The sequence below is a fragment of the Euprymna scolopes genome, chromosome 20, assembly GCF_053919585.1.
Source record: "Euprymna scolopes isolate OS-2025 chromosome 20, ASM5391958v1, whole genome shotgun sequence".
Taxonomy (NCBI): Eukaryota; Metazoa; Mollusca; class Cephalopoda; order Sepiida; family Sepiolidae; genus Euprymna; species Euprymna scolopes.
Genome location: NC_136501.1, coordinates 81,512,312 through 81,533,842, shown reverse-complemented (window position 1 = coordinate 81,533,842; position 21,531 = coordinate 81,512,312). Strand labels below are relative to the sequence as shown.

At 35.0% G+C, this 21,531-nt stretch overlaps 1 protein-coding gene across 6 annotated transcripts in view; it reads right to left on the bottom strand.

Moving 5' to 3' along the window:
• Positions 1-5,150, bottom strand: part of LOC145241494 (protein SCAI-like) — a 404,381-nt gene extending 399,231 nt beyond the window's left edge. For all 6 annotated transcript variants that reach the window (XM_080104505.1, XM_080104506.1, XM_080104507.1 and 3 more), the window contains exon 1: positions 4,995-5,150. In XM_080104505.1, coding sequence (XP_079960631.1) covers positions 4,995-5,140 — 146 coding nt within the window. In that variant the 5' untranslated portion in view covers positions 5,141-5,150. The remainder of the gene's footprint in view (positions 1-4,994) is intronic.
• Between the last annotated feature and the right edge of the window lie 16,381 nt (positions 5,151-21,531).

Sequence of the window (21,531 nt, the reverse complement as noted above, 5' to 3'; positions counted from 1 at the left end):
GCATAGAACAGGATCCCTCAAGCATGTATGATAGAATACTTGAGGATGTACAAAATAAGATTATCAATTTGATTGAAAAAAAAAATGAGAACATAGAGCTTAGAACAGACAACTGAAGAATGATATGTAACTCTTTAACCCTTATCCTTGAGTGGCCTCTGGGCCTTGATAATGTGGTGATGCCTTTGTAAAAAAAATAAAAAACTGAGATAAAAATACAAAGATTTCCTGTCATCATTACTGTTCATCATAGCTATGACCCCCCCCCCCTTAACAATATACTAAAGAAATGCCAAGCCGGATACATTTGCTAATATAGATGAAAGAATGAACTATCTAATTTATATGGATGAAGGGAATGAGAGACGCTAATAAACACAACCAGAATCTTCAGTCAAGATATCCAAATGGAAAATTGTGTACTACTAATTATGAGGAGGAGAAAACGGAAAGTATGGAACTATCCAACCAAGCAGAGATAAGGACTCTAGGTGGACGGGACACCTACAAATATTTGGGAATCCTGGAAACTCACATTAGCAAATCTACTGAAATGAAAGAGAAAATTGGTAAAGAATACCTAAGAACAAGATAACTCCTACAAACAAACCTATATAATAGGAACCTAAGAAAACGTATGAACACATGGGCAGTATCACTAGTAAGATACTTTGGACTATTTATTGGTTGAACCAAAGAAGGACTGAGGCATATTGATCATAAGATCAGGAAACTTATGACTAGGGCTGTGATAACAGCATATTCTTTTCATTGTTTTGAGTTTATATCCGTTAATATCTTATATGTTTTTATATAGACTGATGTGGTTCCCTGTTGATTCACTGTGTCTTACCGTGTTGGATATATATACTTGAGAGTCAAAAGAATGAAAAGAATATTCTGTTGCCACAGCCATACTTATGACCATGCAGAATGCAAAAGATGATGCCAACCAATTCTACATGGAAGAGGAATGATTTGTATAAAAGGCCGTGTACATGGCAACAAAAAAGAATGCGAAAAACTCAAAATGCAGAACACAAAATGGATAATTACTGCAGTAAGAGATATTGCAAAAATGAGCAAGACAGAGAACAGAAAGGCAAGGGATAAGAAAAGAAAAATGGGGAAAAAAAACAGCTACACAGATGATTCATAAGAATGAGAAAAGATGAGACCCATACAAACACTTGGACATATCAAAGTAAAGATCGACAAGACACAAGAAAACAATAAATGCAGACTCTGTGGACAAATAGAAAAAACAATAAACCACATAAGTGAATGCAGCAAATTAGCCCAAAAAGAATACAAAAATAGATATAATCAAGTGAGGAAAACAGTACACTGCAAACAACTGCATCTTGACAAATGGCACAAGCCCAAACTGGTAGCAGTACTTGAAAACAGAAATCACAAAATCCTATGGGGCATGAACGCACAGACAGATAAACCCATTCAAGCAAGAATACCGAACCTTGTAATAGTTAAGAAGGAAATGGACTTCATGAAAATGTGTTATCATCATGAAATGAAGCAATTAAAATATGATTCAAGTCAGACTTTTTGAAAATTGTTGTTGAAATGGAGTGATACTATTCAGGTCAAACTCTTGAGACATGCATTGTTAAGTTATGGAGAGGATTGAGTTGTACTTTGAGCCGGACTTCCTATTTTTTTAAATTGGCATCGTTGTGTAGTGAGGGCTAGCTGTGTCTAGCCGTGTCATGTGAGCTAGCTGTGTCTAGCCATGTAGTGAGGGCTAACTGTGCTTAGAAGCCCTGAAGATGTGAATGCATGGGTTTATGTGAGATGATCTTTAAGGATTATGTAGTTTGATGCAATTATTTGCGTATCAGTGAATTAGCTGCCCTAAAAAGACCAAAGGTGAAAGGAGAGTAATCAGTGGTTGGTAACAAAAAAATACAAGGCAAAAAGTCATGCGGGTGTTGCCAATTATTGTTTTTCCTAATTAGATTACGTCTAGTTTTAGTCTTAAAGAAGAAAAGGGTCATCCTCAACTACAGTTGACCACTTTATTTTTACTTACACATTATGTATTACAAACTCATGTAATCAAATCTGCAGAGTTTATTCATTTTCAAACTCGCTTTCCCCATGTGCGTCATTTTTTTTTTTCCAGAGACCATGGATTAAAGTGCTTTAAAAATAGTAAGATCAGATTGCTTTTAAAATAGTATATATCTTAAGATTAGATTGCTTTAATAATAGTATATATCTTAAGCTCCTGTGATACAAAAAAAATGCGATGATTATTTCGAGACAATTATGATTCTAAAAATTAAAAAACAAAAATTAAAAAACAAGAATTATTTATTTTCTTTTCAGTTCAATATTTAACTAAAACAAAAATTATACTTTATAATTTTATTTCCTCGTCAATTTTATCGTCCGGATTTTTTGTTCATCGTGTTTTGTGAAAAAATTGCTGAGGCCAGATTTTTTATGACGGTCTCATTCATTATCATTATTGACATGTTTCCGAAATTTTTATGAAGATGGTTGTTTTTTTTTTTTTTTTTTGAGTGGACGCGAAACAAGGTGGAGAAGATGAACAGTTTTCATTCAACTTTGATGAGATCTTCATTGCATTCGTTTATTTTGTGAGAGAAAAAAATAATTACAAAAAGTTTCACTTTCACTTTCGACTTATGTCACAAGAAATGTTCGCAAATCACAAGAATAATCGACCATTTTCGTTTCCACGACGAAATATAACAATTCATTAAAATTATTTCAAAATAGTCGATAGAATTCCATACAATCTTATTTTTCTTGTCCATTTAAATGTAGAAATAACAGAAGTTTCTTTTTGAAAAATGTTATCTAAAACAACGAACATATAGTAATTATTCGTTTACGCAGAAAAACAAGCGATTGGTGCAAAAACCAATTCGATTAAAATAAATCTATTTTTTATTGACCTTTTTTGAATAATTATTATTCGATTGTTCATAGTTTTTTATGTTAATTGTGTTTTCTTTTTTTAAATGTTTTCTTTTTAAATTGTTTTCTTTTTCAAACAAAGTTCATGCGTTTTTATTCGATTAAATGACGTATTTATAATAAATTGATAAAATTCAGTAATTTACGAAAGAAACACAAATCAGAAAAAAAATATATATTTGATATTGTAAATACTAGCAATTCAATACTTATTCTCTTTTTTTCGCTGTTAAACAAAACCGTTTCGACTGGGGGGGGGGGTTGATAAACTTTTAAACTAGCATTCGTATTATTCCAATTCCTTGTTTTGACAATGTTTCGGGCGATTTTGACCACAACCCCTTTTTCAAACTCGAGAATCTTTATATCTTTATTTTTGAGTGACGTCTTCTGGAAGGGTTAGGGTTCAATACAGCCAACAACAATTAAGAATGACTTAATGAATTACTTAATACGGTTGTGATAGACAGAATGAGAACAATCTACCTCCGTGAATTAAATATGTTTTAGTTCGAAATTACGTATAGGTTTTAAAGTTCAACATGAAGATTCCAAAGTTCAAAAACATATGCACCTAAAGTTGGAAATTACATCGGTCGAAACGTTGTGAAAAAATATCAACCAAAATATAAGCCAAACAAAACCTATATTTTATAGACCAACTGTCCACCCGTACTATGAAAAATAGGTCAATCGGTTTCTGTAATTGGTGCTTGAGAGAGAGAGAGAGAGAGAGAGCGAGAGAGAGAGAGTGTGTGTGTGTGTGTGTGTACTTCAATGTTGCTACACAATAGTAGTAGTAGTAGTAATAGTGATGGTGGTCGTAGTCGTTGTCGTAGTTGAATGAATGGGATAGAGAGACAAGAGAATGGATGAACGAAGAATAGAAAGAGATCATATGATGTACAGTACACTCAAGTCTATGTTGTTTGTTTGTAAAAGTAGCAACAGGAGAGAAATATAAGCAAATACGTTCGTTTCTACAATTCACTAAGAAAATATCTGCTCACTTCAAACTGAAGAGAAGATGTAATGAGAGAATCAGAGTACTAAAAAATGGTTTCAATATTCCAATAGACGAAATAAAAATACTACTACAAAACAAGTAGTAAAAACAGCAGCATCGCTAAGGTACTTCGTGCATTAGAAAAAATTGCTTCCGATGGTTCACGAAAGAAAATTATGCCAAATTATGACACAAAATTGGTCGATTTTTCTCATAATTTTAATCATTTTTTTCTTCAACTATTTGATAATATTTATTCGTATCATTTTTGCATAAATATATGCAAAAATTATACTAATAAAAACTATTTTTGTCAACGTTTATTTTTTATCGTTAGAAAAAAAGGTTAGAATTTTGTTTTTAAATAAATACATTTTTAAATTTAAATTATGGCCGTAACAGAGTTAAAATAAATACGAAATGAATTTATAAATCGCATGTAAATTATCAAATAACCAAAAAAAACTTTTTTTACTTTCATTTACAAAATGAAAAAAAGGAACCTTTTTTCGTATTTTATTATTTTGGGGATATGATAGATTGTGAAAAGGAATCTTCATTATTCTAATGAACAACTATCAGTTTAGTAATTAAATTGAAAACCCTAAAAGCAACAGTTTTTTCTCTTATCAAAATAAAACACTGTAATTCATTCATTCCTTTTCAATTTGAATTTAAGCTAGAAAGGGGGGGGGGGCTTTAATATCGAACGAAACATCCTAAACGAGGCGAGAGAATTTATCATGAAACACGAGTTAAAAAAATGTTAATCAGTGATATTAACAATAGTGATAATAAATTCGTGTTTTATGATTTAAATATGGAAAGAAACAAAACGAAGGGGAACACGATTTGTGTGAAAAATGCGGATTTGTTGAGGGGAAATAGATGAGGATGCTGAGAGAAATGAATAACGAGCGTTTGGCAGTCCTGCCCGACTGCAAAAATGATGTACTCCGTCATGAAAAAAAAAGTAGCAATTATCAATGACTACCGATGAAATTGTAGACATCAATCTTACCTTAACCCGTTAAAAAGCTGTTTAGATTTTTCCAGTAAATGACAAAACTCATTGACGACCTTTTTCTCATTCTCATCCATTGTCATATCTACCGACATGTTGAAGTCGTCATTCACTACGCCATAGTCTACTGTTGCAAGGAACATTTCCACATGGGCAAACAATTATCGATGACCACTACGGATGGCGCGACGTGCAATAATTGTAACGATTTATTCCGAGCGAATTTAAAAAAATAAAATGCAATATAAAAATAATTGGGAATAGATCAAAATTAACTTAATTTGTGAAAAAATTTAACTTAATTTATAAAGAGAAATTTATGCAGGTAAACGTGAAAAATAAATGAAACTGAAATTAATGATAATATAAGAACAATATTATAAAATTATGATAATTAAATGTATGCAATACCAACAGGTTTTTTTTTATCATTTTCTAAAATAGAAATTGATTTTTGACAATTTCAAAGAAATATATTTTATTTAATCATTTATCTGGGATTTTTTTCTAGAAATTTTTTCTTTAGTCCATTAAAAAATATTTTAGATAAAATAATTTTATATGATTTCATTTGCAATTTAATCGCATCATATTGGAGAAAAAATATCTAAAAAAAAAAACATTTACTCCAAGAATGGGCTCGACTGAGCACCAATCTCTAGTTCATCATTGTAAGACATTCATAGCAAGAACTCGTTTACTACAAATAACATTCCTTTTTCCTATATGTCAAACACAAAATGTAGATTCCATGAACAGAGTTTCTTTCCAACACATTCTTATGTGGGAAGCACATAGTCATGAAATTACTTCTGCATGGTCGTCTTTAGATTCAGTGTCAACAAAGATATCCTCAAAATCAAATATTAACCCTAACCCTAATCCTAACCCGTTCATTATTTGCCATGATATCATTTCAACAGCCATTAGTTGTCATCAATCGCTAATGACTTTAATTAGAATCACAAATGAAGATTGTCAGTTGAATGATAAAGAATATTATGAGAGGATTGAAAATGATAAATGGAATGAATGATATTTGATTACTTATGAGAATTGTTTATGATATTTGTTAACATTTGATTTGAAGACAACCATGTTGCAGAGTGCAAGGAATTGATAATGTGATAGTACTTTTGATTTTGTGATTTTTGCTTGATTTATAGAAGTAAAATGAAGGAAAGTCTTCTGACATATTCCAACTGAAACTGTTAATGCAATAAAGATCTTGTACAACCGAACCTAGTCTATGATATGATAACACTGAATTCTTTGAGGTAATTGCTTGTGTTTTTCAATGAGGTATCATAGCTCCTTATTTGTTCATAATCTTTCTTGACTACATCTTCTGTATGTCGGCTGACAAATTGAAAGAAAATGGCTTGACATTAGTAATTGCAAGAAGTAGGCGATATTCTGCTGAAGCATTAATGCAGACTATGCTGATGCTTTTGCAATGTCTTATGGTAAAATTAGACAACCGAAACACTACTGCACGGTCTTAAGGAAATTCAATTTGCATTGGGTTTTTTATCACAAGTAAAAGCAACATGGAAATATCTCTTTCCTAAATGGACATATCTTAAAATATTGATACTCATCTTGGTAGTAAATAATTCCACAATGTGCAAAATCAGCAAAGCTTGAGTGAGACGGAAAAAGTAGAACACAATCTGGAAGCCAAATCTTTATAATAAAATGAAACAGAATTTCCAGGAAACTATTGCTACATCAGTTCTGGTATATGGAAGTAGCAGTGTGGCAGTCATAGACAATAGCATTCCTTTCCTCATGAGAGTGGCTCTAACAATATTAGTCACACAATAACCAATCAAACTACTGGGTGTATTAATTTCGACTGGAATGGAGAGCTTCCAGATAGCCACAAAGTAAGATGTTAACACTCTTTCCTAACTTATTACCGAGACACAGAAGGGTTATCTTCACTTGAATATATATTGCCCCAAAAAATACTTTCGGCAGGTGGTCTTTATTATTAATACCTTTTTTCCTTTGAATAAAAAAAACAATTTTTCAATGAATTTAAAGGATGCAAACTCACAAGTGTCAACGACTTTTAATGATTCAAAGATGTCAGACGACAGTATAGCATGGTCCCTAACTTTTTTTTTTTTACATAGGCATCACCACTTTTCAAGGCCAAGAGGCCACTTGAGGATAAGGGTTAAAGAGTGTACAGTAGAAATGGGACAGTATAGTAATCGGTAGTAATGGAAATTCGGTAAATTTGTTAACAAGTGAAACAGCTCATCAAGAAGTTGTTTACGTTAGACTTGAAGACAACCATATTGTAGTCAGCTGGAAACCAGGAAAACAGAAGACAATTCCACAGGTGTGCAGTTCTAAGAAAGAAGCTTTGTTCATGGAATCTACGTTTAGGTTTAGACACAGATAAAGAGTGGGGGGAATTATTGATAGTGTTTTCAGCTAGACGAGTGTTTCTTGTGAAAGTTTGGCGAGGGGGGACCATAGATTGAAGCTCAGTCGAACACTTTCCATGAAAATAACGATACAGCAGAGACAAACTCGCAACATCTCTTCTGTGAGATGGAGGTTGCAGGGAAGAGAAAAGGACATCTCCTACGAGGCTACAAAGTCTATTTTGAACTCTATCAAGGCAGGACAAGTCCTTTCTAGCAGCTTCTGCCCAGATGTGGCAACAGTATTCCATCCTTGGGCGTACCTGGCTCTTATATAGATAGAGAATTGCATCAGCAGTGAGATATCTACTGGATTGATAAAAGGACCCCACCATTTTTCCAGCTGCTTTGGCAACAGATTTGATGTATGTGTTCCATTTAAGATCAGGAGTAAAGGTCAAGCCCAGAAGCTTGTCAAAACTTGAGGCTTCTTCAAGATGAGAGCTATTCATTTCAATTGATGCCAGATGGGGATCAGAACGTTGATGATGTAAAGAGAGAAGCTTGGTTTTAGATGCATTAAAAGTAACCAGCCACTCCTTTCTCCATTGTACCACATGTTCAAGATCAGACAATCAAAGAGAACTTGGTCGTTTACTGTCTTAGATGTGCTACCATAAATGGTAGTATCATCAGCATAAATGCCTACAAATGATGTAAGGATGTGATTTGGAAGATCATTAATGTAGATCAGGAAAAGAGTTGGGCCCAGGATGGACCCCTGGGGGACTCCAGCATTAATACTGTGAGCTTCTGATTTCTGCCCATTAACTACTACTCTTATGAACCTATCAGAAAGAAATGATTTAATAATTGAGAAGACATTTCCAGCTACCCTTTATGCCATACTCTATCAAAGGCCTTTGATATGTCAAGAGCAATTGCCATAGAAAGGTTGCCTCGGTCAAGAGATTTGCTAATCCTATGAGATATAACTGTAAGCACATCTGCTGTAGATCTAGCAGAATGGAAACCATATTGTGTGTCACTAAGAAGGTTATTTTTGCTGAGATGGTTGATTACTTCTCTATTTAACACAGATTCCAGCAACTTATTCATGACGCACAGGAGACTTATTGGCCCATACTAAGAGAGAGATGAACGATCACCTGAATTCTTAAATACAGGGCATACTGATGAGATTTTTCAGGGTGATGGGAAGCAACTCTTCTTAAGACAACGTTTAAACAGTTTTGTAAGTATAGGCGCTAGTTCTGGTTGAAGTTTTTTTGAGTACTATAATTGGAATACCGTCAGGGCCAGTTGCTTTACTGGAATCAAGGTTTTGATTAGCATCACGTACAGATATATGTATATCACATAGCGTGCTTTCTGATACAGGAGGAAATATTAAGGGTTGGCGGCCTTGGTCGCAAAGGGTAGAATTAGCTGCAAAGTTCTTGGCAAAGAGTTTTGCTTTGTCTGATGCTAATGAGATTACCTCAGGTTCATTAATGATAGTTGGGATAGAGCACATGCTTCTGTTCAGGATTCTTTTTGCTATTTGCCAAAACTGGTGGGAAACTTTGTTAGAGGTCACTTTAGATGATGATAGCAATATTGTTAAAAACTACACTGACATTTGATATGAATTAGATATAAATGTTTTTGTAAAGGAATAAAATAAAAGATATAAAAAAGCCTGCATAATAAAATCTGAATAACTAAGTTGCCACAACAGCACATTTGCTACCAAAATATTTTACTTGCAATTTAAATACAATTTAATTTACAGGCACATGGAGGCAGCACTGTAACAGTAAATATTCCTTGTGCAGAGCAGCCGTGATATTGTTTGGTTACCTATATGTATCTACCCATATTGAGTTGTTTTCTCACTCTGACATTTATATTAAAAGCCGACTTTTTCTATTTAAAAATTATTAAAACAGACTTCTTAATATACTCAATCATGGATATGCAAGCGACTAGGTTAACTAATTTGCATATTCCTTTGAAAACAAGTCTTAATTAATTACTTATTCATTTTTATGGTTTCTTTGAATAATTTTGGGGGGTACAAAATTTAATAATGGCTGAAAAAAGACCAATGAACATGATGGATTTTAGAAAATAAAAATGAAAAAGAGCTAGCTTACTGAGTTTCGTTCCTTTTTGCAGCACCTTGTCCAATGTCTTTTGCTTTTACATGCAGAGCACTAATCACTGTATGCTGTCAAGCCTTGTGGCTGGTATCACAGTTCCTACACTTCCTGTTTTGGTTATTGTTATATATTCTTTCTGCTTTCAGCATTCCAACTGGTTCATCTGGTCGTTTCTGATGGTAAGGGCTTTGTACTTCCGGCTTTCAATCAGTATATTGGTTATGCTGTAGCGTTTTGGTTTGCTATAGAGCTCGTTATGGAAGACGTCATATGGTGTTGAGAATATGATGAGCTCTATAAGCTCCTTATCTGTGAAGTCGCAGTTTTGTTCTTATGTTTTAGATTAGAAATGGAAAAGTTGGGGGGAATACAATGAAAGGGGAGGGAGAGGAGAGCATTAGAATATTTCAAAGGCAAAAGAAAATGGGTAGAAAAAATATTTAATATGAGAAAAAATTACTAAGGATCGGTCAGGAAAAATAAGGAATAAAAATAGGGAGTAAAAGAATATGGAATAAAAAATAAAAAAATAATAAAAGAAGAAATAAAAACATCGAAAATAAAAAATGACTTCCTAAAAAATAGGCATAAAACTCCGATTATTGGAGGCTTAATCCAAAGAAGAAAAAAAAGAAGTACTCTGACAAGTGAATAGCAGTTAATAGCAGTTCAGTGAAAGGCACACTGAGATCTTTTTTCTTCTTTTTGTCAGTTATCCGAAAAAAAAGTTGCAGATGTAAATTTGTTCTGAGATCTTCATTAAAGTCTGTAGTTGGTTTCATAAGATGATGAGTATGTACAACAGTTCTGCCTCATCCGGCATATTCACCGAACCTTTCGGCCACCGATTATAATTTTTTCAAGCATCTTGACAACTTCCTGCGTGAAAAATGCTTCAAAAGCCGAGATGATGCTGAAGCGACCTTCAATGACTTCATCGCTTTCAAAACTTCAGATTTCTATGCTAATGGGATAAATAAACTTGTTTCTCGTTGGCAAAAAATGTGTCGATTCTAAGGGTTTTTATTTTGATTAATGAAGTTTATTATGAAAGAAGTTATCATCTTTTGAAGTTGAACGTCAAAAAACAACATTATTTTCGCACCAAACTAATATATTATAAATCCCACCGCTCTTACTATGATGTGATAATTGTCAGTATATAGTGAGAAAGCAGAGTGGAATGATGGAGTAAACGTGATAACGACTTTATTCAGGATAACATGGTTACATCCGGTCCAAAGCAAGCAAAGTGGATATTAGCTGTGAAACTATAACACTCTCCAGCCTAACTCGTTCATGGAGTACTTTGATCTTTGTTGTTGATGTTGACCTTGATAAATTTAACAGCAACAGGTCCAGCTGTATACATAAAGAAAATGTGATTTCATTTTAATAATAATTGTAACACTGGCTGGCACCTGTCTTCATTAGTTGTTGTTGGAATAATAAAAATAATACAAATGTTAACCTTTAAAAGAAAATAACTTTATTTGCCTTTTTATATTTTGGAGTGAGTACACCTCTTGTTAAAAATGTTCACCGGCAACATACTTCTCGTTGGTTTAGGGGCTAAGAGTGTACTGCCTACTCACCTATCATGCTGGCTAGGGATTGGTTAAGGAGAAAGAGAGAGAGAGAGAGAGAGGGAGAGGGAGAGAGAGAGAGAGAGAGAGAGAGACTCTGGATAGCAGTTCCTGGTTTGTGTTCGGTTTATGAGAAAGAGAAAGAGAGGGGCTAAGAAACTATTATTTCTTAGGGAATGATATTATTTTCGTCCTAATTCTTGGCTTTTAGGGTGACTCAGGTCAGTCCTACAAGCTCTCACTCTTAGAAACATCTTTGGACCCAAAAGATATGTTGTCATGAACCCATGTTTTTTCTATGAAAGGATTTTATGAGAGCCATTCTGATTTTACCTTAAAGTAGAAATCCTTATTATGTGTGTGTATATACTGACAAACTGTTCACCCCAGACATTTGTGGAAAATAAAAGGTAGATTGATAGATGGACCTTCTTAGACATTATAACACAAGAGTTTTATACCCCCCCCCCCCATACACACTTTGCATCACTCAACTCTTACTACATGTGTAAAACTGCATACACTTTCAAAAGATACATGTGTCACCACTACACTTAGTGATCGATCATTACATTGTCCCCAAAATTGTGTGAGACTCTATATAGAATAACCTTTTTCACGTCTTGTACTGTACCGTACGTTTACACAAAAGTCATGAACAATGAACAATTCTTGCTTGTACTAAAGAAATACTTTTCACTGAAAAACAAAAACATTTTTTATAAAGAAATTATCTAAACTAAGTTCACAATTTTTTCATCTTTTCTTTTTTCTTATTTTTAACTGATTTATTTGTCAACTTTTCGTCAAAGTCAAAGGTTGATGTAGCAATCATAAATTTTGAGATTTCTTTTCTTTTGAAGAGAGAAGTCCTAGCAAGGTTGTTTGGGCTCACAGTGACCAATCAGACTCCTGAGCATATTAATTTCAAACAAAATTTCAAAGTATTCCCTGGAGACCTTTAGGATTTGCATGGCAGACAGAGACATCCCAGGCACACACAAATAAAAAAGACAAAATGTTTTCAATGTTTTCTCCTGCTTCTGTTGCCTAAACACCAAGCAAGGCTATCTTCATATACTATCATATCAAAAATAAATATAATTTGTTATTTATAGAAGGACCTTGTTTTCCTTTCTTTACCGATAATTTTCTTTCAGATTATTGTCTGACAGTTTATGTTAAGATTAGCTTGGACTTTTACCAAAAGTTATAAGAGCTGCTCTCAACATCTGTGAACAGCACCCTACAAAGGAGTAACTTTTTCTTCAGACTTTAGCCTTGATCAGAGAAAGGACTAGATTTGATTAAGAGGTAGGTGCGTGAATGCCTAAATAGGAATGTAATTCAATAGGGAGGCTGCACAGAACTTACATCCAACTAGCAGATGGCAAACAATGTGTCTATAAAAACCTACTTGACAAAATTGGAGATAGAGCAAAGAAGACTAATAATATCAACACAACTAGAGGAGGAGGAGGACTATTCTTGAACTAACAATTTGGCTAATCTACAATCGGCATCTTAGGTTGGAAGGAAAACTGTTCCAGAACATTCTAGGTTCATTTCAATGAAAAACCAAATATAGCAAATAGCTAACAAGATCAGCAGCTCACCAATGAACCTTGCACGACTTTGATCGCAACTAGAGTTCTGTTGGGCAAATCTATACTTTAGGTCATCATATTAAGCTTTATCTGCAAATAACATTATGAACTATTCAACAAAAAAGACATTAAGAACAAAAATGAGACGATATTTAAAGAAAAAAAATTACCTTCCTTTCAACAATGTTTCAGTATCAATCTATCACTGCTCTTAAGTGTAGTATCTGTTTTGTTTTTGATCAGAAGAGAAAAAGTCTTATTATGCCATCGCATTTTTTAATTCTTTGTCCCAATCCAAAGTGTTCTATAAAGCTATATTTTCATAACATTAAAAACCAACCTTGAATATCTTCAGGGATCTCACATGCAAAAAAAATTTCATTATAATATTTTGATGATGTGACAAACAAACAAAAAATCATTGTCCAGTATTTTTTAGATTGCAATGAGTGAAATACAGAAAGAATCACGGCTACTGTGCAGTTCAAAGGTAAAGCAAGTATAAAATTATAATATTTGTGTTTGAACTTTTTCTCCAACACGAGCACCGCCATGTTGAATATGTTGCGTTGGTTGGAGTGTAAAGAAAAAAAATGATAAAGAAATACTAATAAAAAAAGGAATTATTGAACTCACACATACACATATTTATTTCTCACGAAGAAAGTTTGTTAAAGACAAACGTAAGAGGGACAGAGTGAAACATGAGGCATAAGAAAGTGCGATATTCACAGATCTAATTACTAATGATAAAGTCCATATTAATATTTTGTAAACATTATCAAAATAAACATTAATTACTTAACAAAACAATTTATAGATAATGTGTAGACGGTGTAAAATGAATACAACTTACTTTGATATTGTATGTAAAGTATTCTGAGAGGACCAATAGAAAAAGCCTAAAATTTGTTTGAAAGTGCCATCTAAAGTGCAACCAGAAGTAAGATCTGAAGACATGGTGTTGGCAGTGTGAAAGCTATGGAGCTCAATAAAACATGTCAAGACAACTTAAGCCCGCAACCACATTTTTTAATCTTGCACATGTGCTTCAAATATAAAAGTCCATTCTCTGAGTGCCTTAGGGGTATAACTAATATAATGAAATACCTAGAAGATAACTCCTGTATCTATTGAGCCACTGTTAGACTTGACTACTTATTTTGATCTATTGTATATCAAAAGAAGTTATAGACATCCTGTTTGCCACAGAAGACTGGGTAATAGCAGTTCTGTACTAGGTGGTGTGATATGCATATTTAGATGTGATTGATAGTTTAAGGAAGGGGGATAGGAATAAAATATTGGGCAGCTGAAATTATTTAATATGAGAAGTGAATGCCAAGTAAAACACAATAAATTTGTTTCTAAGGTTTTGAATAATTTGAATAAAATAAATGTTTGGGTTTTATCATATTTAGATTTATTCAGTTTTTTTATGACATTATTCTTTATATTGAGGATGGGTAAGTTGGTTCTATGAAGATTAGGGTTAGGTTATAAGCACATTGGCTTGGCCACTGCTACAGACAGCTTGCTGGCACATGTTCCGTCAATCTCTATATAAAGCTTTGTTGTAAGCTGTGTTAGACATTAATTCAACATGGCTAGTATGTAGTTTGTGCTGTGCTTGTCTATGTGATTTGCGCATTCAAACCAGATGGATGATAATGCGGATCAGTTGTATTAAAACAACCACAATCATTTGTCTACCAGGGTTTTTCAGTTTGTCTGTAGAACAATACTGTTTTGGTGGGTTTGGTACGTTTCAGTGTGGCTGGATTGGTGTTGCCATTTTGGCTTGGCTGAGTTGGCGGAGCAGATTCTGCATATAGTCGATTCAGATTCCAATTAGCATTTTGTTATTATAGTCAAATAAAATTTTCCAATTAGCATTTTGTTATTATAGTCAAATAAAATTTTCCAATTAGCATTTTGTTATTATAGTCAAATAAAATTTTCCAATTAGCATTTTGTTATTATAGTCAAATAAAATTTTCCAATTAGCATTTTGTTATTATAGTCAAATAAAATTTTCCAATTAGCATTTTGTTATTATAGTCAAATAAAATTTTCCAATTAGCATTTTGTTAATATAGTCAAATAAAATTTTCCAATTAGCATTTTGTTATTATAGTCGAATAAAATTTTCCAATTAGCATTTTGTTACTATAGTCAAATAAAATTTTCCAATTAGCATTTTGTTATTATAGTCAAATAAAATTTTCCAATTAGCATTTTGTTACTATAGTCAAATAAAATTTTCCAATTAGCATTTTGTTATTATAGTCGAATAAAATTGAAATAAAAATTATTAAAAGAAAAAATGTCATTTGATTAAAAAAAAACTTTAAAATAACCGTATTTATTTAAAACACAACACAAAAACAAACAACGCTAAGTCGTCAAGAACACGATTATATTTTCATAGTGTTTTTCTTAATTAATTTCTGTGCTTGTCTATGTGATTTGGGCATTCAAATTAGATGGATGATTTGGGCATTACAAACTAGATAGGTGATTTGGGTATTCTAACTAGATAGATGACTTGGGTATTCTAACTAGGTGGATGATTTGGACATTCAAACTAGATGGATGATTTGGGCATTCAAACTAGATGGATTATTTGGGCATTCAAACTAGGTGCATGATAATGCGGATCAGTGCTATTAAAACAACCATTTTTTAAGTTTTTAATCCTTAAAAAATTAATTATAAAATCATTAAGCAAAAGAGTTTTAAAAAAATATGATTTTTCCTTAAAAAACAGTTAAAGTTATATAATTATACAAAACTTCAAACTGCGTTAATTTAAAACACAATGGAAACGACCACATATTAGGATGTGCCCTTTTGGCTGGTCTTTCAGACGACACTAGTCAGCTACTGTGAGTATCTTTGAGACTTAATGAACTTGGACTGGACGAATTTCTAGCCAGGGCCTGAAACATTTTGAAAGATATGGGACCAGTCGCAGCAGCTATGAAAGCACTCAAACCGCCAACAGAGAGTCTAAGATGCTACAGATGTGGTTGATCCACTCATTTCTCCAGGGACTGCCGAACCCAGAGTAATACAGGCGATACAGACAACCAAAGAGCATGAGGATGAATACGTTGTCATTGTTGCAACAATCACAATTGTTTGATTACATACAGACAACCAAAGAGCATGAAGATGAATACGTTGTCATTGTTGCAACAACCACAATTGTTTGAGAAACGAGTACGAGGATAAGGTTCCGTCGCTATCTTTGCACCAGGCCAGTCAATAAATGCAGTGTTACCTGTGGTTGATGTGGAAGTTGACTGTGTAAAGTGCTTGGCACTCATTGACATCGGGTGTTACCAGTCAATACTTAGTGTGAATTAATACTGGATGTGGAGCAATCAACAAATAAGAATAATTAGATTTGACGTTTGATGGAGTATCCCAGGCTTGTTGTGGAATCAGAATTTTGTTAACCCTCACAGATGAAAGTCAACATTCCCGTAGTTCGTGGGAAGCCTTTGTTATGATTTGCTAGTTGGAATCAACACAATTCCAGTGTTGGACTACCGTGAATTAAATGGCTTCATGAATGCATTTACTGTCAATGCAGAAGTGTGTGTACAAAAGCTAAGACATTGGCAGCAGCAAGGATTTAATGTGTCACTTCTGGATTTACAGGAAGCATATCTTCAAATCCACGTCAACGAGGCACTTTGCCCATTTCAAGCTGTCATAGGGCTTTTCATTGTCTTATGTCTTATGTGGCTAGGATTTTGGTTCAACGTGGCACCTCTTGTTATGAAATCTGTTATAGACGCCATCATATTGCAAGCCCACACAATTGAGTGTGCTGTGTCAACATACATTGATGACATTTTCATCAATGAATGTTTGGTCTCTGCGTGCCAGAATTTTTTTGACTTTGGTTTGGTCTGCAAGGATCTAGTGCAACTAAAAGATTGAGCCAGAGTTCTTGGCTTGCAGGCCCAGGAAGAAAGTGGCAAAAATTCCTATGTGCTGCCCCATCAGCACATGTTTTCTCTGTATGAGAAACTCATTAGTCATTTTCCCCTGGGTGAATGGCTCAGGATAGTAGTCTCATGTTTGTCAAGTGCCTGGCAACTGCAGCAACTAAAGAATGGGATGACAAGATTGAAGACTCCTCTTTCTGTTGCATATTAGTAGAGATGCTGAGCAGAGTATGAGAGCAAGGCCCTGACAAAGGAGACTGGTGCATAGGCATGGGTAGATGCGAGTTCCATAGTTACGGGAGTGGCATTGGAGGTAAGTGGAAATATCAGCAAAGATGTGTGTTGGCCGCATCCTACCTGTTGTGATATTAATAAGTGCGGATGATTAGGGATTAAACAAGGATGCGAGGAGAGTGATGAAACACGTTTTATTCACCGAGTCTACAAACCGGAACTGTTCAATGGTGAGCCTGAAACTGGAAGAAGAGATATGAAAGAGGAGTGGGAGAAGGACTGGATGGGGCTGTTAATACTAATCTTACAATATCCCCTTCTTTATCAAAGGAGAAGTACATTGGACTACAATGGGCTGGAAGCGGTTTGCAGGGAAATGGGGGGTAGTTCATTTGTTCTGTCACAGGTCGATCCTCCATATAGGTTTGCTCACCCTGCTTGATCTATGCAGTTTGGCAGGTGTCGATTAAACTGGTGGATGGTTGATAAGTGACCATTGACTGACCGTCGGGTCTTGTGCTGGTATGGTATTGTGAAGGTAAGGAACGGTGTGTGCCAAAACAAGTTTTCAGTCGGTGCTGACACTTCATGTTGTCTGCTTTGCCCTTTGTTGGCCTTAATCACTACCGGTTTCTGTGATGGATTATACTGCTGGCAAGTTTTACCAGGTATGACCTTGGCTCATCAGCAATCTGCACAATCTTTCCAGGTTCCCAGAGTTTCTTTTGTCCTGAACATGAACCTGTTGACCAGTATGTGTTGATGGCTATTCTTTCAATCTGTTTTGTTTCTTCTTTGCTCTGCCTTTGTTTGTTCATCCCTTAGTTGTTGTTTCAATACCAGCGGGGTCCTCATGGATCTTCCATTCAGTAACTCTGCTGGGGATTTGATTTGAGCTGATAGCGGTGTGGTCCTGTAAGCCATCATTGCTACATGGCTGTCTGTGTTTGTCTCTCACACTTTCAACAACAACCTTTTACAGATACCCACCATCCACTCTGAAAATCCATTTGACTGGGGATGATGTGGTGACAAGGTAGTGTGCCTGAAGTTGTAAGACTTGGTAAAATCTGCAAACTCTGTACTGAAATATTGTCGTCCATTGTCGCTGTATATTACCTCTGAAACACCTTGTTCTTCAAACAGGAGTTTCATTTGTCATATTATTGCTTCTGGTGTGGTTGAGTGGAAACGCCATATGAAGAGGGGCTGCAGCTGTAATGGTCCCCCACTAGTCAAAATTCTTTATCTTCCATAGTAAAGATGTCTGTATTGACATACTGCTATGGGCAAAAAGGGGTTTCATGCTGATATAGTGTTTCTGATGGGATACTGGGTTGGTAGTTCAGTTTCTTAGAGGTCTGGAGGCCAAGGATTCATTGCCTTTTCCCATGTGGAAGTTTGTGCTTGTAAATTTATCGCCATATCTGATTCCTAGGTGACATACACCCACTTGGTCGATTGGAATACCACCAAAGGCAAATAGTTGGATTGGAGTGTCTCGAACGTGTACATGCTTAAGTTGTTTGAAACATTCCCACGAGGTGAGGTTGCTTATGGCACCCGCATCCACCTTTGCATTTATTTTTATTTGTGACCTTTTATTCCCTACTCTCAATTCTGTTGGAGTGATTTTGCTATTTTGAGCCCTGATATGATATGGAAGTATGCCTCTGTTGGTGAATAATCGTCTTCCGCATCACTGTGCGTTGTTATATATCTTGGGATTTTTATTTCTTGGGGTTTTTGTTGGTCTTGGAGGCCTGTCTTGTTTACAAGTGGAGTCTTTCGTTTCTCTGGTACAGCAAGTGACTGCAAAATGCCCTGTCCTCCAGCACTTCCCACAGGTTTTTCATTGGGCATTCTCTCTGTAATGGCCCTTTCCACAAAACTAACAGTTTTTATAATACTCTTTCCTAGCCTTCATTACATGTGCATCTCGTGTTTTTTCCTCCACCTGCTTTAATGTTGTCTCTTCTCTGCAATGCAATATGAAGAGCCTTTGTGATGCTGAGGTTATTTTCTTCCTTGAGATTTTTGTGTGAATTAATGTTCAGTCCAAAAATAAAAAAGGTTGACCAGAAGGGTTTTCTCGGTGAGAGCATCATACTCGCATTGTTTCATTATTTGCCTTAATCTTTTCAAAAATGCATGGCTGGTTCGTCAGATTGTTTTTGTAGGAGCTGGTATCTTGAAACGTGAATTTTTCCGCAGCTCTATTTTTTGCACGAAATTTCTTGATGTAGTTTTCTACGTTATGCGCTTGTCTTGTGCCTTTTCTAGTCTCACACAAAAACACGCGTTCACATTTCAAACCATGTTTCTTGTCATACACATATGCGCACACAAACATATATATACGCACATGTATACACATTTACGCACACATATGCGCACACGTACGCATACATGGGCAACGTCACTTCCCTTTAAAGGAAATCCACGCATTCGCAAAGAACACCGGAACCAACTACAAAAGCAAGAGATCTGAGCTGTTTCCTTCTTTTCGATTCGGCTCCCGACCTGGGCAATTGACGGATCAACCGCTCCCTGTGGGGCGTGCGCCCATGTGCCTCACGTCACCTGCTACTATGTGTGGGGCAAGAGCCAACAGACTGTACGTACATCTTACACACTTTGTATCTCCATGGCCAGGATTAACTTTCTCCTTCTCTCTCTCTCTTCTACAACAAAAGACTTTCCCTCTCACCAGCTAACAGCAAGAGACGCACGCCAAACTAAACACGTACTGTACCCTTTTCTTTCATTTGTTTCTTCATGAAATAAATTCTAGTTCGTTTAATTCAATAAACGCGTTGTTCGTTTCTTTCTCAATTCAATTCATTTTTCCTATTTTGTACGACTGTATAATATATCCATCAGTCCACTACAAATTGGTGACCCAAACGTGAGATGAACACGCATTTCCTTCTATACCACCAGTCTTCTACAGTCTCAAATTCAAATTTGTCATTCAAATCTTGCCTTCAATCCCAACCACCGTAACAGATAATTCACTTTTACTTACGACTTATGTTCTTCAGAGGTCCGTTAAAATGCAACATAACCTGTTGAACGAATTTATCAAACTCCTTTGGTAAATTGGTACTCTGCCAGTTCATAGAAGGAGGTATTTGACAAGGCATTGTTGATAAAGAGAATTAGCACACTTAAAGAAATGAACATTTTTTTTTTATTGATTCATAAAATTAACTGATTAGTGTATTTGTTTACAATGAGTGGCAGAGCAATAGTTTATTTGTGTTGTTTGCTTTTATAAAAATTATAATAACAATAACGAATTGCCTATCTTACGAAGTGTCTTGTATTGATGTTCTTAAACAGTATTTCCCTATTTTTTTTTTATGTATTATTTTCCTCAGTCTATGACTTCATATATTTCCTTACTATTTGAGTTCATTGGTTGACATTTGTATTTCATGTACACTTTACATCGTGATTTATACAACTTGGTTTTTGAGTTCCTATGTAGTGTCTCCACGTGTGTGAACTGAGACGATGGTTTTTGTTTCTTTTCTTCTCTTTTTATTTATTTTTTCAGTTTTTTTTTAAATTTCTACTATAACCGTAGATGTTTGTAGATTATTTTGCAACCACTTCTAACAACATGTTGGTATATTATTAAGTGTGGATGATAAGGGATTAGACGAGGACAAGAAGAGGGTGATGGAACATATTTTATTCACTGAGTTTACAAACTTTTGACGGTAAGCCCGAAACTGGAAGAAGCTGTATGAGAGAGTAGTGGGAGGAGGACTGAATAAGGCAGTTAATACTAATACTACAACACTACCAACGATGCTAGACACATAAATTTAGCCAAGCTCGACGCAGCGCTTGGGGGGGGGTCAACTTGGCTCTAAAATGGGAGATGACGATATTACACTTGGTCACTGATTCGGAAAGTGTGCACCGATGGATTTCTGATACCCTGACTGAATATAAAGGCTGCTACTCAGATGTTAGTTAGGTAACAGTTGAGAACTCTGCAATCATTTGTGAAAGAGTATGACCATGGGTGTGACGCTTGTACAGCCTTGTCAGAAGTGTGCAGATCACCTCATCAGATTAACGCGCATTTTGCTGGATCTACTAAAGGAAGGACAAGAGCTGGTCCTTCACATCTGCGCAGTGATGGGAGGATGACTGGACCAAGACCAGGTAGCCAATGATCTTTGTCAAAGCGGATATCCAGGTGTGAAGTAACCTCTGTACTTTGCCAGATTAACTGATCTGCAAGTGTCGAAAGAGATTGTGAAATCTGTTGTAAAAGCCTGTGAAACCTGCCAGTCGATCGATCTGACACCTGTTTGCTGGACAAGAGTGCAAGTAACAGCTGGAATAGATTATATATATAACTATATATGGATATAACTATTGATGCATATAACTATTGATAGATAAACCTATTGATGGAATAGACAATTGATGGATAAAAATATTGATGGATATAACAATTGATGGATATAACTATTGATGGATATAACAATTGAGTGATATAACAATTGATGGATATAACAATTGATGGATATAACAATTGATGGATATAACTATTGATGCATATAACTATTGATGGAT